Here is a 14348-nt window from a genome sequence, read left to right as displayed (position 1 = left end):
TGAATTACTTATTTCTTATCAACTTAATTATGCCATCCAAAAAGGGAGTAGTCCTGTCTTTTTCATTGTGTGTTTTTCCTGAAATGTAACACTGATTCTTTGGATGTCTTTTGCTGGCAGCATTTAGAACAACATTTTGAGGTTCCAAGAACAATGTTCTGTGATTCACTCAAATTTTATTGTGAGGGTATTTTCAGGCCTAATTCCACTTTGGATTTTCACTATTCTCTGGCAAGGAACTAGAGATGTCAGTATTGGAAATGCCCATGTCTCTTCAGGAGCAGAGATCTACATTTCTCCACAGCTTTGATACCTAGAAAATTTGTTCTGGGCAAGAATTGTACAGCTGCAAAGCAATGATCAGAACAGCACAGCAGGTCTTTTTAATCTCTAGTTTATACTGCTGCCTGCAGTTTAACTTACAGAAGGAGCACTGCTTCAATGCAGGCACATTACATCTATTTTGTCCAAACTCGTGTTTTTTATCCTCTCTGACATATCAAATATTAAATTTTCCAAACCACCCAAGTGACTAAGAGCATGATTTTTTTTTAAAGGTACTTACAAGATTTTATGCTCAGCCTTACTGGCATACATCATTTAGACCAAGACATCCTATTTACAAGTGATATAGACTTCTAGGAGTGTCATATCTCACTGAAAGTCAATGAAATTTAAAGTCATAATGCTTATTACTTTTTGATATGGAACTTCAGTTATTTCTCAAAAGTAACATTCTTCTCTTTCTGAATTAAGTCCTGCCTCTTCACACACATCTCTCAATGGCATTCCAGAGCTGTAAATTCCACCAAGACTTCTAATTTCTAACCTCCATTTCTCAAAGTTGCTGTAAGTTGGCCTACCTTTGAAGTAAAAAAAAAAAAAAAAAATCTCATTAAAAGACTGAAGATCCCCACTAAGAGAACACTGAATTCTTGCCTGCCTCGTGAGTTACACATCTGGGTTTTGTAGTTCATCAATACAGGAGTGCTGATAGTCCTTATCACAATTCCCTGGACAAAAAAGCAATCAGTCCTGTGGAGAGTGGCTGTGGCCCTGGCATGGACAGCTCCATGCACAAGAAGTGGGATTTCCTCACAGATTCTGTCCTTTTGGGAGTATATTTTACACAGGCATGCAAAATGCTAATTAAAACTACTCATAAGCTTGCTTAAATAAAATTGGGAGCAGGTTCCTCATCATCATTCCTCTCCAGCCAGCCTTGCCCTGGTTATTCCTCTGCCTTTGGAGCTGCAGTGTGCCAGAGGCAGGAGCTGCTAGAAGCCTGCCTTGTTGTTCTGGAGACCATTTTCACTTTGATTCATCTGTAAGAGGTTGTTTGTTATTTTTTTTTTTTTTTTATATGTATAAGAATAAGGTCCCGCGCAAATTTCTCAGGAGATCAATTTGCAAGGTTCTTTAGTAGAAAAACCTATTCTCTGGTGTGTGTATTGGTTTGATATGGAAATCCACAAGCCAGCCCAAGATCCAAGCACAGCTCACATGCTGGTGTGCTCTGGGTTTTCCTTGTGAATTCAAGAGCAGAATCCATACCATTTCTCCTTTACAGAAAATACGTATTTTTAATTTCTGTGAACAAACCAGTTTGTGAGGATCAGAGTCTAGTCTATTCTGGGTGTAAGTATAAGAATTACTCTCTCAGATAGAAGCCTCCTGTGGCTGATGGCAAAGAGCATTAGTAGAAAATTGTAAAAGACTACAAATCCTTGTGCTAATTAAAGCTCTGCATATCCCTGCTTCCCCTATTATACTGAATGGGAAATAAAATACAAAAGGAAAAAAAAAAGTTAATATTAAATTGAAATATTGACATTTAAAGATTTTATTTTCCTCTAGAAGTTCTTTTGGTTTTCATTTTTGCAGAAAAGTTTTATTTCATGAAAACGGCCTTATCTGTCAAGATTACTCTCAGAAACTTAAGAGTTTCTAAGATAAATAACCAGAGATGCCTGTGAGAATGCACATTGCCCCTCTTAGCCCAGGAATTATCACTCCAGAATCTATCAGAACTTTGGCTGAGTGTGAAATGAATTTTCACAGGTACCTGACCTGCTTGGTCCAGCAGCTCTTCTCCAAATTCTGACCATGAGCCAGCAGAAAGCAAGACAATCTCATTATTTGCCTTGCTCAAAATGGGAATGTCGTGCCATGACACAGGAACTGGGGCCTCAACCTGCAGGAATGTTGCAGCATCCCATGGGCTCTGTCCTGTGGGCTCTCAGAGCTGGGACCTCCAGGAGTGCCCTTTAAGTGACCTGGACATCAGAAAAATCTCTGTAGGGTTTTAAAGTTTAACACAAGGTGCATTTCCAAGGGAAAACAAATTTCATTCACTAGCCATGGTCCTCTTGTTCTGTTTTTCTGTAGAGAAGCAGCAGTTTCTTGAGGGGGGTACTCTGTGTCTCCAGAACCCTTTCACAGCAGAAGCATTGGAGAAAATAATATCCCAACCCAAAACTTAATGACCCACAGTGGGAGTCACTTATGTTGCTGCTGTTGCATGGAATCTTCCCAAAATGAAAATTATAATATAGATCTTGCATAATGAACAACAAAATACTGAATATTAATCAAAATATAAATAGAAATTTAGGGAACAGACCAGTGCAGTTTATTCTGATCCACTGGGCTAAAAAAAAAAAAAAAATCCACTGTATATGAGGGGACTTGCAGAGCATGTGTGGAACACCCCAAATTCTCATGGTTATGGTAATTCCACATCTAAAGAATAACTCATCAGTTTATTTGTGTCTGTTATCATAATGGAAAATGATTAAGTAAGGAGTAATGCTGATGGGTTATACTTAGGTCAATTTTTTGATGGTGCCTTTGTTACATCAGGTTTATGAGCCAAGTTCAGCTGTTTTGTGACTTCATTGATGGTCAAGTTAACCTTGACCTTGTGAAAATGAGTGAAAACCCTAAGCCTTCTCTGATTGCTCTGAAATGCATTCTCTAAGCTTGATCCTTTTCCTTCTGGATCAGATACACAATGTCAGAGGATTATATGTAAAAGAAAAATTGGAGTGTAATTGCACTGTGACTATGAGGAGTCTTTTATTTGTTCACTTGTGAAGTGGCTCATGGTGTAGCATGGGACTTTGTTTTTCCATCTGTTACATATTCCTGTCAGAAGCAAAAATGCTGCTTTCTAAGTTCCATAGTAGTGGCTTATTATTTCTTAAAGAAAAGTATAGTATTTTCCCCTGTGCACAGTGTAGTCTGCAGTTCTGGCACATTAGCTGGCACAAACATTTTGATTAAAGCTTATGAATCTATTAATTACACCTGGGAAGTTTCCAAAGCTTATTCAGACTGAAAACTCTTTAAACTGCAGCCCCCAAACCTGAATTCTTTATAGTAAATGTAAAAAAAAAAAGGCTGTCACAGGGTTCTTTTTCCTTTCTTTCCTTTGTTGCATAAAGACATGGGGTGGAGAGTGTGCAAATTTTTATATCCATTTGTCTTTGGGAGCAATTTTTCAGCAAATCTACAAGTGTCTGAAGAATTTTTGCTGTCATGTTGTTAAACATTTGCTTGGAGTCTATAGAACTTAAATTCTCTCCTAAATTTCCTCTGTTCTCCTAGATCTAGCAGCAGCATCTGCACATACTTAAGCATTTTCAGAATAAATATGGGTCTCCGACCTTAGCAGGATGATAGCACTGGCACTAAGACTGGATACTTGAAGCTGTTAAAAATAAATAGAGCTACCAGAAACCAACTATAGTCCTAACGAACTGTCTGGAAATGTTGATAAAATTGGTCCATATGATTTCTTTTGCTCATATTCCCACTGGATTCACCAGTGGTGTAACAGAGGCAGAATTTGGCCAGCAAAGCCCATGATGTGTTTTGGGCGCCATTATTTTTTTGCAAGTAGCAGGAACAGGTTCTTACAGCAACCTTCCTCTGGATTAGGCTGTGAGGTGCATTTGCAATGAGCTAGAAGCAAATGTAACAGAGGATCTGAATTCTAAAATCACTGGGTGTGTGACCCTGAGAAGAAAGGCACATCTTATCTGTCAGCAGGCTCTGCCAGTGCCAAACAGCCCAAGAAGTCTCACCAAAGCTCTGCTCTGCTCATGCATTCATGCACACATGCATTCATTATGATTGACCTGCCCTAGGAAGGTCCATTAAGTGGAACTCATTTCAAGCACAGATGGTCCTGAATAGCTTAATGTCTGTCTGGTGGCCAGAATAAGTGAATTCTTGATGGCCTTAGACTTCTGATCACATACATGCAGCCAAGGAGGAAATGAAAACATGTTTATCATTTTGATAAACAACCTCTCTCATTGCTGCAGGACACTCCATGTAACTCAGCAGAGTCAAATACTATTAAATTGTCATCACTGTCAAAGAGAGAACGTATAAGTTTTGCTACCTGAGTCATAGTTAATGACTTCCACAATGTATAACACAAATCAGTAGTGCTGTTTGCCTTTTTTATGTTTGTTTACTGATAAGTTCAGGCTTGGCTGGAATGCAGAGGCAAGTTATAATTTTGAAGTGCAAAATATGCTTTTATTATTACCTCCTAGCTGGAGGTATAAAAAACAGAGATGACTAGAAGATGGCTTTTTGGCTTCTGCCAGGCATGCACTCAGACCTTATAGGTGATTAGACATTTTAAATCACTGCCTCCCACAGCAGACTCATACAGATGATAAAATATTTCACTCTGTGGTGTGTAAACTCAAGGTGGCTTTATAACAGAGACAAAAATGAGCATTATTTCAGGAGTTAGTGTCCTCCAATTAGAACAAAACCATTTGCAGGAGTAACACACGGTTGTCTCTGTTTTACATCAAGAATGATCTATTATTTCTACAGTTTTCTATTTGAAGTTTGTGCAGAACAAGGGTTTCTGGAAGGCTGGGGAATATGGGCAGAGTTGCAATGACACAGAGAGTTGCCATCTTCTACATGCCAGGATCCTCCCTGGCAGGCAGTTCTGTCCCTCTGGCTTTGGTCACATTTCTTCCATGCAAAGCTGAGCCCTCCTGTGAACTGAGTGCTCAGAAAGGATCAGCTGTTCTCAATATCAAATCCTGCTGATGTTTGGTGTGAAGAAGGTATAAGTCAGAACAGGACATTTTCATTCACCTCTGAAGCTTCTTGAAGGAAGATCAATGCTCTTCCTGATCTGCAAGTTCCAATTCCATTTCTAATCTTCAGGTTTTCTTGGTGCAGAAAGAAATTATTTAAAAAAAAAAAAAAAAAAAAAAAGGCAGGTGGATAAAACAGCCACTTCATGAAATGTAACTGTCAACATAACATTCAGAAGACATTTACTTTGAGGATTTTTAGGCCCCTTTCCTCTCCTTTTAAATTCAGTGGCAAATCCCCTATTGACTTGAATGAGTTGGATGAGACTATTGTTGTGGAATCAAAGCCAGAAACTACTGTAGCTCAATAGACCATAAACTTCAAAAAACAGAGACATTTGTGGGGTTTATGACAAGGATTCAAACTTTTGCTGCACTCACAGCCTATCAAGTCAATAATTCCCATTTTTTTTCAGAACTCCCAGCCATGTAATATCTTGCCCGATCTTCCCATAATCCAGGTGAACCATTAAGGAAAAAAAAATGGCTCAGGAAATTCATCAGATATTGAATTAGAGTATTTTTTGGTGCTCTCCAGCCCCCTCCCTCCCCCAAAAGAAGTAGGAAATAAAAAATAAAAATCACAGAATGCAAAGGTATTTCACATATCCATCTGAACACATTGAGTGGTTTTCAGTGGAAACTGAAGATGGATTTGTGTTTCTCTCCCCACTCAATTAATTTCTTCATTTATGCAGCTGAAGTAGATTTAAATAGAACCTCCCACCCTCAATATATTCATGGTATATATGTTTCTGTGAATGATGTAGTAAGGAGTATGCTTTTTCAATTAGAATTTTTTTTCCTATTCTCACTGTGCCCATTTATATCTGTCTCTATTCCCGTTTTGTATCTGGATTTTTAAAAGTCTCACATGTACATGCATGGTTGGTAAAATCCATACAAGAAAACACATTGCATGCAATGTTACCATAGACTAAACATGCTTTAATGCAAATTTCTGATCCCACTGAACAGATTTTTCAGGAAAAAAGGCTGTATAACCTCCAGAATTTTCTCCATGTGAGGTGGATTTTTTCTTCTCCGTCAGCACTGGAAGGGGTCTTTCTATTATTATAATTATTAATATTTGCATACTTTTATCGACTATGTAGATAAAACTTCCAATTAATGTATTTAACGTTCTAGCAGTTTAAAAAAATGGTTTTTCATTGCTTTTATAGTGTCATTATGTTTTGCCCCTCCTAAACAACTACAGAACTTGAGCTAAATTCATTACTGCTCCAGCAACTTGAGCTTCCACATAACAATTAAAGGTGTTATAAAGCTTTTCCACCACAACCCATTATTTTGAATAGATAACCAAATAAGCAAGACTAGGTCATGTGGTTCTTAGTACTCATACAGCAAATTTATACAGAAAATTAAACATTTAGGTTATTCACAAATATTTACCACACAGTCTGTGTAGTCTAAAATTAGAAATGCTTATTACTGTGTACATTATCTTTATTGTTGAAGTTGCAATCAATATAATCACAAATCTCTCTTCTCCTAGGGCATGACCATAAGATGGATTAAACCAATGAGAATCTTTTCATTGCTTTCAATATGATTTGGATAGGGGAACAGGGAGTTTGTGTGAAGGATTACTTCATAGAAAATGCAAGCATTTGGGGCTGAGTTGATTATCACAATTCCTCTTACTCCTGAGATACACTCCAAAGCCCATTTGTCAGAGGATGGCTCTCTGAATTGTTGGGATCTCTCTTTTTTGACACCTATTGGCTTTCAAAAAGCTTGTGTCAGCAGCCCAAACACACCTAATAACTAAGAGGTGTAGCAGCATGTCTCTCCAGGTGACTTCAGTGTTTACTAGAGTTCATCTCATGCTTGCAAACTCCCCCATATTACCAACATCAGGCAAGGCAGAATCCTTCCTGCCTATCTGCCCACTGCTTCACTAAAAATGCCACATTTGTAGAAACCCCAGGCACCAGGATTCACTCCTGGAAGGGAAATGCCATTGGACTGCCAGACCTCTACCAAAACCCCTCAGCCAGATGTGGATCAGCATCTCCACACTTCTTATTCTCCTACCTGGCCACACAGCACACAGTGTCAAAAACTCTCAATATTCTTTCAAAAAGAGTGAAGTCCAAAGATAGGAGTAATGTGGTTTATGCTGTAGTAAAAGCAGCATGCACTTAGCAATTCTTAATGGCATGAAGAAATAAAGCTCTTCTAGAAAATCTCGCACATCCTGCCCTTCAGTGGGCAGCACATGAGGTTTTGTACTAAGTTGAAGCAAACCCTGCCAAATTTGTGCTGCAATTTCAGAAAGCAGTCAGATATCTGTGGGGAACAGCCTGACACCATTAAACAGCCAGTGATTGTGAGCTAAATGCAATCTGAACTGAGGAATGGAGAAATTACCTGGGCAGGGCATTAGCCCACCGTGGTGTTTGTCTCCTTGCAGAGCAGAGGTGAAGGGGAATGGCACACCTGGCACTTCATTTCTGTGCTCAGCATATGGCACAAACACCAAGCCTTCATAAGTCCAAAGCCACTGTGGATCTGTTGATCACTCCCCTGTGCTCTCCTTCTAACAAAACTATTGCAAATGCTCAGAAAGAACAATTAGGGAGGAGATAAAATAAACCTGATGATCTCATTCACAATGGAAATGTTTCCTGCCTTAAATCTGATAAACTAGTGAGTGTGGGAGCAAAGGGAAGTGCTGTTGAGCCACCCTGTAGTCTGGGGAGACTGTCATTCCCTAAGGGCTGAGTACTAGCACAGAATCAAATATTTGGAGAAAAATCTTATTTCTAGATGGATTCCCTTAGTCTCTGTCCTTGTATGAAAAAATATTTGGGGAGAGGCCTCCTATATTACAAGCATAAAACCAGGCAACAGTGGCTGCACATTTTCTGTAGTATTTTACCTATATTTCTTCAGGCCCAGACATTGACAACATTATTTTTAGGCTAAAAATTATGTGGGTGTCACAGAGACTTCTAATATAAGAAAGGCAAGGGAACTTATCTACATTTTCTGTTAAAAATGTAGTGTAATAGTACCTGGCTTATTTGGGAGCACAAAAAAAACCAGAAATAAAACTGTAATCCCACCTGTACAGAAGCTGGGCAGAGGCACAGACAGGAGCACGCCTGGGTGCTTTGATTAGCCACTGCTGCTCTTCCTAATCAGAGTGTCAATATTCTCTTTTTCTTTTTTTTTTTCTTTTTTTTTCTTTTTTCTTTTTTTTTTTTTTGCCAGAAGGAGGAACGTGTGAAGTTATAGCAGCACACAGATGCTGTAATAAGAATCGAATTGAGGAAAGATCACAAACAGTAAAATGCTCCTGTCTACCTGGGAAAGTGGCTGGGACTACAAGAAACAGACCTTCCTGTGTTGATGGCAAGTAGCTCCTCCTGTGTATATGTTTCTGTTTGTGTACCATCCATTACAGCTAGAAAGCTGTAAGTCCACAGATTGTGCATAGGAATTTTGTTGTGTTCTTTATTTAATGAAATAGAAAAATCTATAAGTATATATTTAGACCACTTTCTTGCTACTTCAGTGCATAGTTCTGTGCACATGGATCATGTTAAGATTTACCTGAAAATTGTAAGAATATTGCCCAGTATGGATGCTTTGATTAGTATGAGAGATTTATTATTGATAAATACCTGGATAAAATTATCCCTTGAGTCACTTCACGGGGCCGCTTCGGTGCCACATTAGTTTTGATTCATAAATATTTCAAAGGACAACTGCTCTTCATTTTGATTTAATTAGTCATTTGGAAAGTCAATTGCAAGATAGCATAAATAAATGAATTTTGTATTCTAGTCCTGAAACAAACATTACAGAAAGCAGGAAAAAAAGCTTTGTCTTTTAAAATCACTGCTGCTGTTGCTTGTCATGGGGATTTGGTTTTTTAATTTTTTTTTTATCTGAAAGAAAAGCACTCTGTTATTTGTGTCTGGGTTTCATATGAGGTTTAGCTCCACAGGGTGTTTTCCTCTCGAGCTCCCCTGCCAGCACTGCAAGGTGAAATCACACAGCAGTCAGGGAGAGAGCCACGGCTGGGAAGTGCTTAGCAAAATACAAATCTCATAAGAAGATGGGGAGTAAGTGGTACTAATCCCATTAGTTACCCTTCCCAAACAAGCTGCTCTGTGCTGCAGAATCCCTCAGTGCAGGAGCTTTGTGGAATGGAGTATCTTGTTAAAATCCCTCGCTGTTCTTTTTGGTGAACGTTGTGTTGTTTGTAGAGCCCACAGGTGCTTCAGAGAGCCACAGGATGGTTTTGTGCAGCACTGTAGGCTCTGTGCTGGGCTCTCCTCACTCTTTCCATGCTGGAATCCCATGGGTAGTGGTGTTTCTGCCAGTTTTGGGAGCACCCACAGTTTCCTCTTTGGGTCTGTGTTTGGCAATCAGCTTCACCCCAGGCGAGAGTGGGGAGCTCTGCCAGCAAATACTGGGAAAAATGTTCTCTTTTGGGTACCTTTCCTCAATATCAGGCTGCCAAGGCATTAGAATGGAGCAGGGAGTGGTCCAGTGTAGCTCAGACAGGAGTTGTAGTTAGACAGGAATATTGGTGGTTGTTGTGGAATGGAGTATTGTGCAGACAAAGATCATTCTTGCAGATTTGACAAGAAGGTGAAAGATTAGGGCCTGCCTTAGAGGAATGAGAACCTCGTGTTTCCTCAGCAGGTATTTCTGGCATGTGGATATCTGGTTTATATATTAAAGATACGAAATGAAAAGTTTTATTATTTAAAAAACACATTCAAATTTTTAAATTATGAAGCAGTATTTCATAGCTTGTTACACTGGCAGTGCAGTTCAGCTTCTGAACTCATGATTAAAACCATGCTATGAATGCACCTGTGAATGATTATGCTTTAGTCCACAACCTGTCATTCTGTTATTGCCTAATTACCCTGATAAAAAGAAGCTTTTCCTTTTCTGCTAAGCACACTCATAAAACTGTAGGTGAAAACTACAGCTGGTTGTAAACAAAGATCATCTGTACAAGCCTTGAAGAATTTCATGTTCTTCATCAGGTCATGAAATACAGAGGCAGCAGATAAAGCACAGAGACACCATTAATTCAACCCTCATAACTCTGTTCAGAGAAGAGAAGCTCAAAGAGTGCTGTGTGAAGAAAAAAGTCAGGTGCAGGTGTGGACTGGAGCCTAATTGCTCTGTCAGGATTACAATAAAGAGAAATTTTATTGTCTGGAATTTTGAAAGGCGTTAGGATAAAACAATGGCTAATATGAAAGTGTAAGGCAAGTCCCATTGAAGGCACTGGTAAGACTCACTGTGACTTCAAAGCCAGCAAACGTGAACTACAAAGGAATGTCTTCCCCTTTCAAGTTTGGTTGTAGTCAGCCCATAGCTGCTTTTGTAGATGGTTGGAGAACAGTTCAAAAGCCCAATATGCTGCTGGTAAAAATTAATCCAAGGGACATTTGCTTTGGCCTTTGTTTTATCCCAGACTTTGCTTTGTGGCTTTTGACATACTGACCTGGTTTAAGTCAAAACTTTTACCAATTTGGTGGTTCTGTTCTTGTAAAGACAAACTCCCAAAACTTCCCATGGGAGTCCCACTGACGTCAGTGCTTAAACTCACACAAAGATTTGGGATTTGCTGTTTATTTTGTGCATGAGAACATTTCAAAAGGTCACCTGCAACTTTCTACCTTCTTTGTTAACCATATTGAAAGGTTTCAGGCCAGTTAATCTCACACTGGGTTTTATTTACAGTGTGTAAATGTATATAATTTCAAGCCATAATGTGTCACTAAGAAATCTTGGTTGAGTCCTAAATATCCACAGGTGTTCAGGTGAATCCATGTACTCACACCCAAACAAAGACATAACTTCTGGGAGGTGACAAGGACTGGGAGAGCCCTGTGAGCAGTTTGGCTGTTGGCTGATTATCACCTTGTGCCATCTCCACCCCATGGCTATGTATTAGTGTGTATAAAGCAGGCTGAACCTCAGTGTTGCCCTGCCACTCCGTGACTTAATGGTATTGGGATCAAGCTTTTGGTGCTTCCCAGTTAAATTTCATCAGAGAACACTTTGAATTTCATCAAGGCTGCTGCTTTGGCAGTTTGAGTCCATGTTGCAGAGGAAAGATTACATTGCCTTCTACTCCTACCAGCTATTGCTCTGAGACACAGCTGGGCTGTGTGGAGAGCTGGCTTTGTTTTCTCTTTCAGAGAACACGATTATTTGTAGGAGCCATCTTAACATTTTTAATAAATGTCAGGGCTGATGAATGGTCCTTTGTCCCTTTTGTTGTGAGATCTGATCATGGGTAGCACACCATCCCAGTACACAGGGCTGTTATGCAGTCCTCCCTGCATGGAACAAAATTCAGGCTAAGGTTGTTTGTACTGTGAAGGGCATGAAGTTGATGTGCAGTCCCAAGCATCACTTCCTGCCAGGTCCAGCAAACTTTTTCTTTGGGGTCTCATCTTATTAAAGTACAGTGAGGCCAGGCCATGGCAGCCTCAGAAGTCATAAATGATTCTTTGTGGCTCATTCAGTAGACTGTCCTAAAAGGTGCCTCCATCACCAATGAATTATGCAGTAGCAACAGCAGGAGCAAAACAAAAGCCAAACCTTGCCATAAAACACAGACACCAGTTTCTGTTTCTTTGCCTGTTCTGTTGCACATTTACTTTCATTATTCCCTTCACTACTTCAAGATCTTTTTGGTTTGAAGGGTGGTTTGAAATGCTCCCTTCCCTCTCTACAATTTATCTTGCCTGCCACTTGGCCACAGCATATACCATGGGCATCAGGCTGCTCAGCTCTCTGCCATGGATATTATTATTTTCTTCATTTGCCCAAATACCTCTCCAGAGCAAGTTCCTTTTTCTGGGAAAAGCAATGCCCAGCATTTCCCGTGGGCTCATTAAGGCCCTCAGGTGCCTCAGCAGAAATTGCTGTCACTGGTGCAATTTCTCCTGTGAGCTGAGGTTTCATTCCTTTGTCATATCATTACTGTAAAAAAAAAAAAAAAGATACTTGTAATTGTAATACTGCCACTTTTATACTGGGGATATCATGCTTTGTACCATATCCTTTTAAAGTGGTATTGAAGCATCCTGTACAGTCAGTAGGTGGTTATGTTTGTGTGTTCTTCAAGGCTTGTGAATAATATATAATTTGTTCATCTATACTGGAGTTTACTGTGTTACAGTCAGTGCTCTCAGACACACATATTTTTTAATGTTTCATTTTTCTGTTCCCTTCCCTTCAATCTTCTTCCAGGCTATTTTAAACTCCTTCACAGGCAACCTCATATTTCTTGCATAATTATCTGTGAAATTTGTTGGACCACAGAGTATGGAATAACAGAAAAGCACCTGCACTGGCTTTTGAAATCAGCCACAAAGGAACTTTCATGCAGGTTGTGCATATTTTCAGTGCTTTTAGGAAATGAGGTGGGTTTAACACTGGTGAAAACCAATGAGCAAAAAGGAAGGTGCTACTAAAATTCTTAGCAGTATCTCTCCCTCTAAATTGCACCTGTAAGAAAGGCCTCTGCAGACATGTGAGGTGAACCCATTCCACGCTTTCTGCAACACAGGATTTGAAGCATTAACTCTCAGGCAGCAGGATTAGTGGTTTAGTCTCCATGGTTTGCTCTTGTCCTGTTTTATACCAGTCATGCATCGGGGGAAAGAAAAGTCATTCACTGATACAGAAAAATAAAATCAAGCCAGTATTTTTATTATTCAGAATCAGATTGATTTTGTATCACCTCAAGTTTCAGATTATTCCACAGGGTCTGAAATATTAGCACACATGTACATACCTCAGATTTCTGTTAGTTTGAGGATCACTAGCCACCATGTGGTCCTGTGAATTTACATCACACTTCATCAGGGCAGCACTACCAAGCCAAAAGTGAGGTTTCTGACCAGTGGGAGCAGCCTGACCTTTAATCCTCTCTGGGCTAGCACCTCACACCTCCCCAGATGTGCTGCTCATCCTTATTTTTCCATGTGCAATAGTTGGAGTAGAGAGAGGACAGCATTCACAGCACACATTCCATTTGCTGTGTTTGCCCTGCTTTCTCCCACCCAGGACCCACAAACAAAAAGGTCCCAACTGGTCTGTCTCTCCCTGGGCAGACAGTAAGTGCAGCCACCCTGTTGACATCAGTTCATTTTTTATTTTTAAATTATGGGTAAGACACCAATTGTGGAGCAAGCATCCGTAGTTCAGGAGTGTTCCTTCAGGACAGAGGTGCAGTTTGTGCTGGTGCTCAGCCTCAGCATCCTCCCACAGCTCTGGGGCTGCCCCAGCTTGCAGCAGCTGAGAGGTGGGAATGGGATGCACAGACACTTCCTGGCTCTGCCTGCAGTGAAAGCAGGATTCAAGCCTTGTAGAGTCAAATGAAAGACTCCTATTGACTTTGGGTCAGGTCCTTAGTAAATGCTTTGTTAGAGATAATCCGGTATCTATCAGCACTTACATCAAGTGAGAACAGTTCACAGTCACAAAGCCAATAGTTTTCTATTTATCTAATGTGTACTTTAGGTGGTATCACCAGAAAGCCTTTTTTTTTTCCCACTCTGTGAAAATACTTTCAATCAATTCTTATTTCTTGAAGAAAGGGGGAAAAATGCTTTTTGAAATCCAAGAAGTCAGCTTCTCATCCCTCTAGCTGTGCTTCGGCCTAGATAAGAAGAGATCTCAGGGTCCCATATTATTAATTCACTGTCTATATGAATAACGAGCAGCCTTGGTGAATTATTCCACACTCCTGGGAAAATCTATAGCCCTGTCCTTCTGCAGCACCACTGGAACCAAGCAGTAAGCTCATATTTATTTTTATTTGGTGAATTCAGATTACTTCATTTGTAAGGAGAAAAAAATGTCTCTCTTCCCCATTGACATCCATTGAGCAAGTTCAGAAGAAGTCACAGAATATCTCATATGCTTTAAAAAAAATAGGAGAAGGGGGGAGAGAAGTCTAACTTCACTGAAATATTTTAGGCTTTTGTTTTGTCCAGATCTTGTCTTCTTGAAACGCCCTTGCAGCCACTCTGAAATCACAGCCAGATCCTGAGAGGTGCTGACTTCAGAGGGAGCAAAAGCAAAGCTGGCAGCAGCCATGCAGAGTAATTAATTCATTTACCCAGGCACAGAGGCTCTCATTACCAATTTGCCTTCCCATTGCAGGGCAGAGGCTGAAGGGAGCAGAGGGGA

General features: G+C 39.9%; 1 protein-coding gene across 1 annotated transcript in view; it reads left to right on the top strand.

Annotated features, from left to right (window-relative positions):
* TAFA1 (TAFA chemokine like family member 1) overlaps positions 1-14348 on the top strand; it is a 207806-nt gene that overhangs the window by 159515 nt on the left and 33943 nt on the right. Inside the window, exon 3 of the mRNA XM_041425865.1 lies at positions 8379-8519. Coding sequence (XP_041281799.1) covers positions 8379-8519 — 141 coding nt within the window. The remainder of the gene's footprint in view (positions 1-8378; positions 8520-14348) is intronic.

Source organism: Onychostruthus taczanowskii, unplaced genomic scaffold, assembly GCF_017590055.1.
Source record: "Onychostruthus taczanowskii isolate IOZ18803 unplaced genomic scaffold, ASM1759005v1 scaffold9, whole genome shotgun sequence".
Classification (NCBI taxonomy): domain Eukaryota; kingdom Metazoa; phylum Chordata; class Aves; order Passeriformes; family Passeridae; genus Onychostruthus; species Onychostruthus taczanowskii.
Note: the sequence above shows the minus strand (reverse complement) of the source record. Positions and strands in the feature narration are given on the sequence as shown.